This window comes from Gavialis gangeticus, unplaced genomic scaffold (assembly GCF_001723915.1).
Source record: "Gavialis gangeticus isolate Ggan-Ray unplaced genomic scaffold, GavGan_comp1, whole genome shotgun sequence".
Classification (NCBI taxonomy): domain Eukaryota; kingdom Metazoa; phylum Chordata; order Crocodylia; family Gavialidae; genus Gavialis; species Gavialis gangeticus.
The window spans coordinates 13,488,597-13,501,814 of NW_017729033.1; the positions used below are offsets into that span (position 1 = coordinate 13,488,597).

At 43.1% G+C, this 13,218-nt stretch overlaps 1 protein-coding gene across 4 annotated transcripts in view; it reads left to right on the top strand.

Annotated features, from left to right (window-relative positions):
* Window positions 1-369: 369 nt before the first annotated feature.
* The window catches only part of IMMT (inner membrane mitochondrial protein), a 43,327-nt gene continuing 30,478 nt past the window's right edge, over window positions 370-13,218 (top strand). For 2 of the 4 annotated variants that reach the window (XM_019525830.1, XM_019525832.1), the window contains exons 1-6: window positions 370-500; window positions 5,676-5,749; window positions 6,530-6,719; window positions 9,839-9,962; window positions 10,660-10,797; window positions 12,311-12,418. In XM_019525830.1, coding sequence (XP_019381375.1) covers window positions 456-500; window positions 5,676-5,749; window positions 6,530-6,719; window positions 9,839-9,962; window positions 10,660-10,797; window positions 12,311-12,418 — 679 coding nt within the window. In that variant the 5' untranslated portion in view covers window positions 370-455. Of the gene's footprint in view, window positions 501-1,231; window positions 1,265-5,675; window positions 5,750-6,529; window positions 6,720-9,838; window positions 9,963-10,659; window positions 10,798-12,310; window positions 12,419-13,218 lie in introns of those variants that run through there. The other 2 variants (XM_019525831.1, XM_019525833.1) reach the window with 2 other exon arrangements.

Genomic DNA, 13,218 nt, shown 5'->3' on the forward strand with positions numbered 1-13,218 from the left:
CCCCCCCCCCCCCTTAATTTGCACCCTGGTTGCCAGCAGTGGTGCTTTCATTTCCATGGGGGTAAGGAGCTCTTCATGCCCCCAGCCCCAGGGGGAGAGAGCAGTCCGCTGTCCCCGCTCAACAGGCCCTGAGGCTGCACTGCACAACGCTCCCCCAGCCCTTCCTCGGCGCCAGTAGTGCGCACGCGCTCTCCCGCCACGTGCGGCTGACATCTGTTGCTCCTGAGCCGCGCTCTCATTGGCCACCCCTCAAGCAGTTGGCGCGCACGCGCACTCACACATGCTTGGCAGAGCCTGATTTGCATCCTGACCGTTCTCCGAGCGCTGATTGGCCGCTTGCTCTTGCTACTCACCGCCTGCGCGCTGGGGGTCACGCTGAGGGGGCGGAGACAGTGCAGTGCTCGCGGCGGCTTCCGAGCAGCGTCCGCCACCCGCCGCGACCCGCGCCCGGCGAGATGCTGCGAGCGTGGCAGCGTGTGGGGGTCGCGGTAACCGCGCAGGTGAGGCAAGGCAGGCCCAGGCGGGGGAGCGGGTCCGCCGCTGGGAGGTGGCCGCCCTTCCGCCCCCCGGCGGCCCATGGAATGAATCGAGCTTGGGGCTGTGAGGAGACACCGGGGGAGGGATGCGGCGGCGCGTCCTCCAATCGCTGCCTGGCTTTTTCTGACTGGCAGGGGTCGGCAGGCGTTGATTGGCTGCTGGGCTCGTGCGTGACGCGTGCGGCGGGGCTGAAGCGACTACAGGCCCTAGCATGCAACGCGCGCGCGCGCTCTTGCTCCCGCGCTGCGTGCTGGGGCTTGTAGTCCCCCTGGTGGGGGAGCTGCCTGGGTTCGGGGCCGGGCTCCGAGATCAGGATCTGGGAGCAGGAGGCGGCACAAGCACTGCGGGGGTGGGGAGAGTCCGACCCCACAGGAGTCGAGGGACACTAAAAATACCAGAGTGGCTGGACTCCTTCATGGCTCTGGAAGGACATGACCTTGCCTGCTTGTGACTTCCTGCCACTTCCGTTCTCCTGCTTCTGCTCCCAGCACCGCAGACGGACCGGTGATGACGTTGGAGCCGTGAAAAGGCCCCGTGTCTCGGCGTCTGCCTCTTTATGTCATAACCTCTGCTGGCCCCAGGGCCCTTGTCTCTTGGGAAACGCCAAAGTGTCCTATAAATAGCAGAGCTCCTAACGTGTGAAAGCTGCTTCTGTTTGAGGCCGTGAGTTTTTTAAAGCATAGCCTCATGTCCTGTCACTAGCCCTGCCATGTCCATTCCTGTACAGGTACTCCTCACTGAACGTCGTCCCTGTTAATGGCGTTTCGTTATTACATCGCTAACCTATTACAGAACGTATGTGTTTGAAGTGGCGCGGTGTTCAGTTGTAAAGTTGTTTGGCCACCGCCTGCTAGGAGGTAACTACTGTGACATGATTGGATTCGCTTAACATCGTTTTGCTTACAGTCAAATTTTTCAAGAATGTATCTACGATGTTAAGCAAGGAGTAGCTGTGACTTAATTCTCAAGGAGCCTGACACCTACTGCCAGTGGTGGGGGGACAGTACAGGGACCTGGCTGTCTTGACTGTCACAGAGAAATATTGTTCCAAAAGTTGGCCAACTGAAAATAATTTCTGGAGCTTTGACCTTGTCTCTCATTGGGAGATTTTAGGAGCTTGGTGCTTTTTCTTTTTAAAGCTGGCTTTTAAACTTTTGTCCAGGGATCTTAAGCCTATGTAGATTAGACAAGTGTTTGATTTGAGTGTCATGCATCTTTCATTATAGAAGCATATAAACTGAACTGTCCTGGGGTTTTGCTGCATTCTGCATTAGGGTACATTAGGGTTTTCCAACCGCAGAGCTCAGCAACGAGCAAAACAACCACTATCAGGGGCATGATGGCTTCATAGTTCATGTGTAACCGCTTCAGAGCTGGCCAGCTGTTTTACTGCAGCAGCTCTTTGTTGCTGTATAAGGCTGCAGAGTTCTCCATGCCAAGTCATCTGACAACCTTTAAGGGGCCAGGCTTGTAAGCTGTGGAAAGTTTGAGCTGTGAGGTGGGAATATAGAATGACTCTGAGGCTGCTAGATGTGTTTCAGGAGTCTTAAAGCACACACACACCCTTCCTTTCTGGTCCTGAGGTTTTTGGGTGAATTTTTACCAACTTTGGAAAGTCAGGGTTGAATTGTAGAGCTGGAAAATGGGGCTGTATTCTGGAACATGGGTGTGTAAATCATCTCAGGGTTGCATGTGACCTTCCCATTTATTTTGTTACTTTATTTTGTTCTTAGAGATGAAGTTTGAAAGGAGATGGTGTCCACCTCCTTGACTTCAGAGGGGGTGCTACTACAGATGCCAGAAGCGCATGGCATATTTGTAGCACTTTCCTGCTTCTTTCCTGAGTCACTCCTTCCTGGAATATAAATATTAGATAAGGTCTGAAGATGCTTTGGGTTTTAGACATTGTACTGTGCAAATAAAGACAATTGCTGCCTTGCAGAGATGATAAAAAAATAAACAGCTTTTGGGGTGGGGGGGTTGGTTGGTTGTTTTTGTTTGTTTTTTTTTAAATGGCCCAGGAACTAAAGGCAGACTGTTGGATGGAAGGGTTTTAATTCTAGAAGCTGTTGGGGCAGTCGTATGTAATTGTGGTCTTCTACTCAAGAGGTCCTAGCTTAGTGGGTATATTATCGGGTAATGTGGAACATGTTTTTGAGAGCATATATCAGTTCCTGTGTATTTTACTTTTTGCAATAAGCAGATGATGTGTGATAATGGCTGGTTCATGAATTTGCTCCCTTTGGTCTGAATTGATAACTAAGAAGATATTAAGGCTTTATTTTACATTTGGCATGCCCTAGGGCAGTAAGAGCCAATTTTTTGGCAGGCTTGCCACAAATTTAAGCCCTGTATTTTCCCCAAGAATCACACTGGTCTCCGCCTCCTTCCTGATCTGCTGCTCTGCTCTCTGTTCCTACCTCTGATCTGCTGTGTGCCAACACACAGAGGCTCCCCATGCCATTTATGGCACACATGATGCAGGTTAGTCACCTCTGCCCTAGAGAATGATGCAGATTGATGGAGCTGTGCTGTCAGTTCAGTTCTGTACCAAAAGGCATTTTTGTATCTTCGCTCCTGTGAGCGGAAATAAAATATTTGTTGTTCTTGACTCAGGAAATGACAACAAACAACCAGAAAGAAGCTTTTTGAAGTCTGTGGCAGTGAAATAGTGGGACAAGAGATTAACTAGTGACTTTATGAATTATTAATCTAGACTCGATGTAGTAACTGTTGGTTACTGGACAAAAGAGCACAAAGCATTTTGTGAAACAATGCCACTGTTACTTGTCCTAGCAAAGGTGTGTTGTTCAAAAGCAGATGAGGGGCAGTCTCTGTTTACCAAAACACTTCAGCATTGTTTGAGTAGGGAAGGTTTGCCTGGCTTCCACCTTTTCTTCACCTCTGCTGCATCTTTTAAGGGCAGTCAGTAAAGTCTTGTCCAAGTTAAGTCTATGTCAAGTTGTCCCACCAGTGTACTGCCACCAGTGGAAGCACTAATAGTGGGCTGGTTGCAATAATTTCTACCATGCAGTTGTCTGGGTCAGCTCTGAGCTGTAACTACTGCTAATGCGGTGTTGGAAGAATTGCCGAAAGAACCCAATTCAAGGCAATAGCAGATCTAAAGCTGTGTAAAAAGAGAGAAACTAGTTTTCCTGCCTGTGTGCAAGATTCTGGAATGTTGTTTATCATGAAAATGTACAAACAGGTGTATTTCATTACTATATCTCCTTTGTGTCTGGACCTGACTCACTGGGAGGTTGAAGTAGGCACATTGTTATCTGTACCTGGTGAGTGTGTCTAAATTCCAGCTGCATGCTGCAGGCCAAAGTTGTGATTGTTATGTGTAGACCAACAATTCTCAACCAAGGTGTTGCAGCATCCTGGGGTCCGTTGAGATCCTTTCAAGGGTGCCACACAATGTGAGTGCTGTTAGATGTGCAAACATGGTTCACAAGATAAACACAGATTTTCAAATAGGGATCCGTACTGTTAAAAACCTTCTGTTGCAAAAAACTCACAAAAACCACCAAAGGTCAGAATAATTGCTCTATTCTTATTTCTGTTGTCAAAAAAAAAGAGTGAACACAAAGGACTGGAGTTTTCTGAATCATGTGGCATCTTTGTAAAAGCAGGGGTGGGCAAAATGTGTCCTGTGGGGCCCCTAAAAAATTTTGAAAATTAATATTTATCTGCCCCTGGCTACTTGTCATGTGGCCCTTGGTGGCTTGCCAAAACTCAGTAAGTGGCCCTCTGCCTGAAATAATTGCCTGCCCCTGACAAAGTGATAAATGGAAAAGCCTCTTGAAGTAGTAACTGCTAAAAGAAATAATGACAAGTATTGTGTTTACGAAGGATCAACACCTGATGGGTTTCCTTTCTGATGACTTTAATCATAAATTGTGCTTCCTGACTGCCTCATCATGCACCATAAACTTCACTTATGTCTGCAGCTAAGTTATTCTTTATAAAGAAGCTTTGCCCAAGGAAGAAACCCGTACTTCCTGTCACTGGGCCCATATATTTCTGTTGCTAATTAAAAGAGTTGGCTGCAGTTTTGGAAAGAATAAGAAATCAGTGCATTGTGTTCCTGATTCATGTTCTACCCTGTCTGAAGAATTATGGGACTAATATCATAACAGAGTAAAGATATTTTAAACCATGAATTTATTTCAAAGTATAAATTATCAAAATAGAACTTCTTTTTCTTGGTTACATTTCCTAGGATGCAAAGCTTGCCTCATGTCTAAACTAAATGGGGAGAGAAAGTGTTTTCCTTTGACCTGCATGCTTCACACAAGTCCTGTACTTTTCCATTATATATTAATTTCTTTGTCTTTTGTTAGAACTGCTAAGAGGGACAGGGTCTTTTTCTGATGGCTTGGTTGGGCTGGTTTAACTGATCTTTCCTGTTAGCATTTTCATAGTCAAAGGAAATGTAATGGAAATGAGGACTTGACATAATACCATTGCAAGCTTTATTACCTAGCTTATTAAAAGCTGAATCTAGCTTCTTGTTACTAAAACTCTAATTGTTCATAAAGGGACTCACTTTCAGTATAGCTCTTCTAAGAAGATGGTAGCTTTGGCCCACAATCTAGAGTTTTACTGAACATTTATAGAAATGTTTTTTTCTTTAAAAGCAAATGAAAATCACTTGAAGATTTAGACGTTCCTTGTCACTGTCTGCATCTTAAGTTATTGTTGAGTTATATTGATGCATCAGAATCCTGAAGTGAAACAGCTAGTCCAGTTGTACTATCCAAAGTGAAGGGCAAAATATAATCGGGCAGCAAAAATGGAGGAGGAGATTCTTTTTCTTGCTTCCCCCCCAAATCATTTTGATTTTTAATATTTATACTATTGGTAATATAAGTCAAAGTTTTTACTTGCAGGGTTTTTTTTTTTGGTTTTTTTTGTTAATTTGAAAGTGATTGTAATTCATTAGAGTAGACTCTTTTTATTAGGGAAAACTAAATCTTGTTTTGATGTTACTTGTTTTTTTCTACACCTCTTACTAATGCATTTTATATGTTCCCCAGAACATATCTTTTTAGGAGATTTTAATTAGGTTGAAAGCAGAACATTAAAGACTTAAAAAAAATTACATGCAATATTTGATTCTTGCCTTTCTTTAGAATTGCCGGTGTGGTAGATCTTCATTCCGTCCATCACAGCTGTGCCGTGGATATGCAACATCAGGAGAATCGGGGTATGTAGTGTTTCATAGGCAGTATTGACACTTCTATTGGTCTAATTTGGGAACAGTAAGTTAGCTTGCAATTTTCCCTTAGCCTGGGACTTAAAATTAGAAATATTAAAAGTGCACATGCTTTGATCCACCAGGTTTCAGGCAAAGCCACATCACAGGGGTCAGTGGCTGGATGGGAGTTGACCAAGAAGAGTGAGGTGGTTAATCAGGAGTTTTCTGGCTTTGGCTACTCCTGAACTGGTGCCCCAGTATGAACTCTGGTGCTGGAGGAGCAATCATTCAGATTAAATTTAAAACCAATCTTAAACTTCTCTGGCAAACTGATCCCAATTCTGGGTGAAGAACTGTCTTGAAAAGTTGACTCTTAGGAGTCTGTTAGCTGGTTGCTCATGACTGTAAATAATCTGGGGTGCAACTTTCCAGATATCTTTCTTAGTGTTATGACATAGCTCTTTATAAACTACAGACATCAATTTGCTTGAGAACACTTGCTTGTGTTGTGCCTCTTCTTTCTAAAGCAGATTTTATGAAGTTCAGAGTGGCAATATTGTGACCGTTTGACTGAATTTCAACTTAGCAACATCGATTTAGATTTGCTTAGAGGGGCTAGAATTGTTGCGAACACTGAATACTTATAGGCCTTCTTTTTTTCAAAAGTGCTGGTTTTCAGAGCTAAACTAACAATTTAAAATCTATTCAGTTTTAATCTCAGAAATGATTTTCCCTATGCTTGGCTTGACTTTTACCTAAAGAACTCTCGATCTTATTTCTTTTCTCCAGTGTTTCTGCAGGCAAAATCATTGGGGCAAGTGTTTTGGTTGCGGGTGGAGGAGTTGGTGGTACTGTGCTGTATGCTAATTATGATCCACGTTTCCGGGAGAATGTAGAAAAGGCCATTCCATACTCTGATAAACTCTTTGAGGTGGCACTTGGTCCTGCCCCGTATAGCATACCAACGCCAAAGAAACCGGTAAGTTTGCGGAGTATTCTTTTTTGCTGAACGCTTTTACAAAACCATTTGCTGTGTTTTGCAGACTCCAAATGACACTTAGTTCAGTATATGTTAGAGCCTGGACATATGAAAGCAGCATACTTTAGAAAAAAATCATTGTATGTTCCTGTTTATCTTTGAAAAAAGGAAGGCACTTCATGGATCTGAAATTAAATAAGTATATAATAAAAGCTGAACCAAAGTAATTGGTAAGTCAGTAGAAGAGAATATGAAATAAGATAAGGAACAAACAATTTCCTATAATTAAATAGAGTTTTGCACTACTCTTTAGATGTTAACTTGATTCAACAGTCTCAAGTGAATTTTGGTATATGGGTTCTAAAAGCCTGTTTTTATTTGACATGTAAGATGTCACATGGCTGTATTTTTGTCTGATCATAAATGATCTGCAGAAGGTAGAGGGGGTGGTAAAAGATGGCATACTGATGACATTTCCATTTCTATTCCTGAACATGTAGTATAGTTAACCTTGGAAGTATAGTTAAGAAATATGCTAGACCAGCCTGATTTAGTGTGAGGAGAACTGAACATTTTAGAAATTATTAAACATAGGAGGGAGAGAGAACAACAAATTGTGTGTCATATTCCAGGGTCCTTGTTTTCTCTTAAAAATCCAAAATTCTCTGATTAAAACCCCAAAATACATGTTTTTCTGCAATTAAATATATAGCTGTGCTTCATTTTAAGTAGCAGTTGAATACAATATTTTATTAATATATTTACAGTTTTAAAGCTATTTGGAATCCTACCAGTACCGTAATCATTATAATACAATTAATTCTAAATACCTATATATTTTGGCATCTGATTTTTGTCTTTTTATCATGGAAAATCAGAGCTCCCCTGTCCCATTCACTCTCCAGGACACACCTCCAACTGTGGCTGTTATGTGGGTTTTGGGGCAATATTATTAACTGTAGTGTCAGTATCTGACAGAAGTGACAGAAACCTGGCTGTCACTTGTCTAATTATGCATTATAAGCTAAATAGTCTCATTAACTTACCTTCAGCCACTAGGAAGTTGGTCAGCTTTGGAGTCTCATGCCCTGCAGGGGCTGCATTGCTGTGGGTGTCAGGCCCCCCCTGCAGTGCTCCCCTCCTGCTGCACAGAAGATGTGTAGGCTCTGCGCTTGCCTGCTCCATGGCTGCCATGACTTACCTAATAAAGGGTCTGATAATTTCTCCCATTCATTCCTGAATGGGAATGGGTGGAGGAACGTGGTAGAACCTTGTAGCCACCTGCCCTTTAAAGCAGATGAGCTCAGTACTAACTTCCAGCTCCTTTTAAAGAGAAATCAGTGCAGCTGTTCATAGGCCAGAATTCATAGCCATAGCAGTTACAGCCTGTGGTCAGTGATGAAAATAACCATTGATACTTGACTTCTAGATCTATTATCTATTATCATGAAGTCATCCACCAGTAAAATGATTGTATTCTTCCTCTCCTGAAACTTAAGAGAATCTCATGTTTCTTCATCCTTGTGATCTTGATATCCTACTCAGAAAAAAAGGCTCTGAGGGATAATTAGTAAGATTCTTAATATCAAGTGATAGTTCTTGAGCAAGGATCTAGTGTTACCCTTGGTGCTCTGCATTTTGAAGGGCAAGATTTAACATTTTCCATCAGAACAGTCTTGATTTCTCCTTTTTTAGTGCTGATTGTGATATGGGCAGAACTCTAACTTGGAGGTAGTAGCCAGAAGGTCTCTTAGAATTTCTCTTGGACATCAGTGAGTATCTAGCCTAAACTCAGAGCCCCTTGGTTGTCTTCTGCTCCTCCTCTGCCAAAATGAATGTCCTCCCATCAAGGCAGTTTGCCATGAAGTATTGAAGTAAACTGAAGATTTCTCTCAGGGGAAAAACGCATGATTTTATTTCTGAGTGGAAATTGTCTGGCTTAACCATGAAGAAAAACTTAATCTAGTTGTAGCTTGGCAGAGTGACCGCTAAGGGAGGACATTGACTAGAAGTGCATAAAGACTTTAAGTGGCAATAGGGAAAATAATTGTTTTGTTTTTGAGACTGTGCTGTTAAAGTTAACCTTTTCTTTTCAGTTTGATCTTGTTAAGCTGAATGTCTCAAAGAAGTTGTTAGGGGAGGGTTAGCAAACTGAATTACTCTGTATGGAAATCCACGTTACCTAATGCTATGTGAGAGCCGCTGGACTGTTTATTACTGTATTTAGTGTCTGCAAATTGTCTACATTGGGGGTGTCAAACTCCCCTGGGTTGGATCTGTACTTCAGGGTTTCTTGTTGGCTGGATGTGCGTGCAGGGGTTAAGACAGTGGTCACTTGTCCCCCTGCCCCATCTTCTCCCACACCAAGGATATGCATGTGCCCCTGCTTGCCTTGCCCCCCACCCTTAGGAGCATTCTGGGCCCTGTGAAATGGCTCCATGGGCTGGATCTTTGACCCCCATTATATACATTAGTTCTCTTCATTCTGCTAATCTCCTTAGAGTACATCCAGTGTTTGGTGAGGCAGATTGTTCAAATTTCTATATATCAGTATTATTGGAGGAAGTAGACTGTTGCGTATACTTCTCTGAATGAGTCAGCCTCGAAGATTAGGGTCTGCCCTGCCCTCCCTTCTGTCTAAATTTACTATGTAAAATGATTTACCATGGAAAATGAGGTCATTATGCAGTCAAGGCTATAACCAGAAAATTTAAACACATTTTGTTCTTAATTCTAGTAACATTTTGGATTATTTAGAAAATCTGATCTGCCATTCTCTGGTGTAACTTTTGTCAAGTAGTAACAGTGCACTTGCCCCTATACAGCATTGCTTTTTCTTTTCTTTTTTTAATATTGCCTTGAAGAGTGGCCACTGCCACCACTCCCCTCCTGCCAAATTTCCAAGCCCTGACAGTTTCTACACCTGCATGTGTACACTCTCCATTCTTGGGCATAAGAATGAGGTATGCCACCAATCGTAATCCAGAAAAAGTGTGCCCCAGGTATCAAAAGTTTGGGAAACACTGTTTTAGAGTATAAAGTCTTTATATACTGTCAGTCTACAATTATTTAAATATTACTTTTTTTGAAGAAATCCTATTTGTTTGTTCATTTTCAAGATACAACCTGGTGCACTGAAAATCTCCTCTGTAACAGAGGTAATGAAAGAATCAAACCTGCCCAGTACCAAATCCCAGAAAAGTAAAACAGAAGCTCCTGCAACTTCAGGGGAACAAAAAGAAGGTAACTGTGAATAAGTGTATATTAAGATGGCCTTTAATCTGAAGGGAAGAACAAGATTTTTTTTTTTTTTATATCTTTCACATTGCCTTATTAGGTGGTGAAGCTGTTCATAACTGTTCAGACTGGTGTTTTGTATATTGTTTGTATTATATTTGTTATAAGAGATTTAACTATTCCAGTGTTGGGGAAATTTGCCCATAGCTGTTATGTCCTCTTTTTTCGATTATTTTTTAACAAGCTAATGCAAATCCAGAAATTCTAGGTAAATCTAGGAGTTGAACAGCCAGGCACTTCAGTTGGCTGGACTGTGTGGCTTGTACCAGTGTTCAGTAAGGAGTTTGATTTTTGGATTCTTGTTTCTTACTTCTTGTAGGGTTTGTATCGGGTGCAAGGGGCTTAGTATGGACAAATTGCCAAGTTCCTTTAAAGTTGGGTCAAGCAAAAATCGTTTATTAAGAGATGTTCTTTCTACTGTCCCTCACCTTAACTGAAATTGGGTGGGATTAGGGTCTGGTTGTCTTCTACCATTTACGATCCTCACCTTGTGGGAGGACATGGCTTATTTACTCCTGATATGGAAGGTTCTCTCTACATAAAAAGTAGTACTGTACATGGAGTTATCTACATGATAAAAAGCATAGAAGTGCAGATATGTAGGATACTATTTGTATTTAACCACTTCTGTTTGCATATACAGCAAGCTCAGAAGTAGCTCAGATCATTTCTGCAGCAGGTGAAGCTGTGTCAGTCCCCGCGCCAGGTATGCAGGATGAAGAGAGTGGAAAAGATCGTGTGCATGAACACCATGAAGGAAAACACAAATCTGCTGCACCAGGTGCTTAAATGATTTAGATGTTTTTCAGATCTAGGGACTTGATCCTGTCTGCCTCCTTCATACTGCACCTCGCCAACCTCAGTGGGTGTTCTGCATGCTAAAGGACTGCAAGATTGAGTCCAGTGACATGTGTAAGCTCAAGTCCTTTGATAAAAGATTTCTGGGCAAAATCTGAACTGTGCACAGGCCACTCAGTCTCTGATCAGTGTCTTCCTAATCAGAATTGTGCTTGGCTGACTGTTCAAGGCCTCAGTGAAGAGGCATTACTTATGATATTATAAAAGGCACAATAGCACCTGTACATTGGTAGTACTTTCAGTTTTTCTAAATAAGGCATTTTATTGGTTTTATACAACAACAGATACTGCCCAGAGTAAATGAATATGCACCACCTACTATTAGAGTTAGTGTGAGCATTAATAGACAACCTGGCCTTGTGCTTGACAGAGGAGGACTGGAAGCCAAGAGATTTGGGCTCTCCTCTCAGTTCTTCTGTAGACTTCAGGATTTCAGAAAACTTCTTTAGTTCATAACCTTTTGAATGTTCACTTTGAATGTGTTTGTGTTGGGATAAACAGCCTTTTAGACTGCATCCAGATGAGCATAGACATGCAGTATGTGATGTCGCAGACTTGTCTGCAGCACCACACACTGCACATGCAGGCATTCCCCTGCACTGCTACCTTGCAGTGCAGGGGTTTATTTTGACTCTGGGAGATCCTGGGGTCAAAGAACCCACGCTGGAAAGAAGTGGAGTAGTACATGTGGCAACAGCACATGCTCCCCAAAACCAGAACTTGTCCGGCTGGAACCATGCACTGGCTGCCACTCATGTTTCCTGCTGTGGCTGCAGCCCTGGGAGGCTCCCAGGACCCCAGGTAAGGCTGCCGGGGCCAGCACAGTTGCTTCCTCAAGTCAAAAGAGTTTGTGCTGGCCATTCCCTGGGGGCAAGTAGCAGTGGCACAAGTTGTGCTGCTGCTACTTGTCCCAGGGAAACAAATGGTCTGTAGACATCAGGAAGTGCCCTTAGAGTGGGAAAGCAGAATACTACTCCATTTCACTATAGCTTCCTCTCGGTGCTTAGCCAGGCTAAGTGCTCAGCCTGAAGTTTTCCACTGTGCTAACAGAGCACACACAAAAATGTTCGTATCTATCATATCAGAGTTCATGTTTAGCTTGCTAAGAGTTTCTTAGCACTCATCCCTGCCCTGCTTTGCTTTAGCACTGTAATCGGACCATTCCTGTGTCGTGGTTTGTTTTGTTTTTTTTCCTGTTGTAGTATGATGTCTATACATTTATCCAGGACTTTAAGAAGAGTTAGGGTCAACCACAGTAACTCTTGTGGGCAGGGGTGAAGGGTATAAGTTTGCTGGATGGTTGCAGAGTTGTTTTTTGTAAAGTGCAGCTCCCAGTGTTAGTCTCAAAAGGAAATAGCAAAATTACTTACCATGGAGTAGCCATTCTGATTATTCATTAAATCTCTTCTGTTTTCCCTTTCCTTGCTTCTGAATAGGTGAAGAGTGTGCATGTGAAGACTCCCATGCTCTAAAAGAACGACCACCAGAGGAGGTTGCAGCCCGGCTTGCACAACAAGATAAAGTGGAACAAGAGAAGATTTCAGGTATGTTATGTTATGGGTCGGAATTGAGCTGTAGTATAAAATATCTTATAGGCAAATGAACACAAAGATGAATTTGTCTGCTCTCGCTTGTGGTCTGTTTTGGTAGAATTGGTAGTATCCTACTCATGGTGGTTTGAGATAAACTTAAGTCACAGTCAGGTTTGAGGAACATGGTGGGATACTGGGAATAACCAGCATATCTGGGGCTAGAAAACTTACTTACTTGCAGAATGCCCTTTTATAATTGGCCTTACTCCTGCTTGTAGCTCCTTGAAGGTAGTTAGGGTTGTTGATCAAAAGCAGGCAATGTGTGGGTTACATCTGAAGACCCAGCTAGTTCAGCCTGTTCCCATAGCTGCAGGAGGGTTTTACCAGAGCTTCTACTCAAAACAGCAGGGGTAAAGGAGAGTAAAAAGGATTTATTTCAGCTTTTTGGACTGTAAGTTCATAGTTTCATAGTTGGTAGGGTCAGAAGGGACCTGAGCAGATCATCAAGTCCCACTGCCTGCCATGGCAGGAAAAAGTATTGGGGTCAAAAAACCCCAGCAAGCTGTTTGTCTAGCCTCCTCTTAAAGACCCCCAGGGTAGGAGCCAGCACCACTTCTCTTGGAAGCTGGTTCTAGATCCTAGCCGACCTGACAGTGAAGTAGCGCCTCCTGATGTCTAGTCTGAATCTACCCTCTGCCAGCTTGTGACCGTTATTTCTAGTCACTCCTGGTAGTGCATGGGGGAACAGGGACTTCCCCAGTGCCTGCTGGTCCCCTCTGACTAGTTTGTAACAGGCCACTAGATCCCCCCTC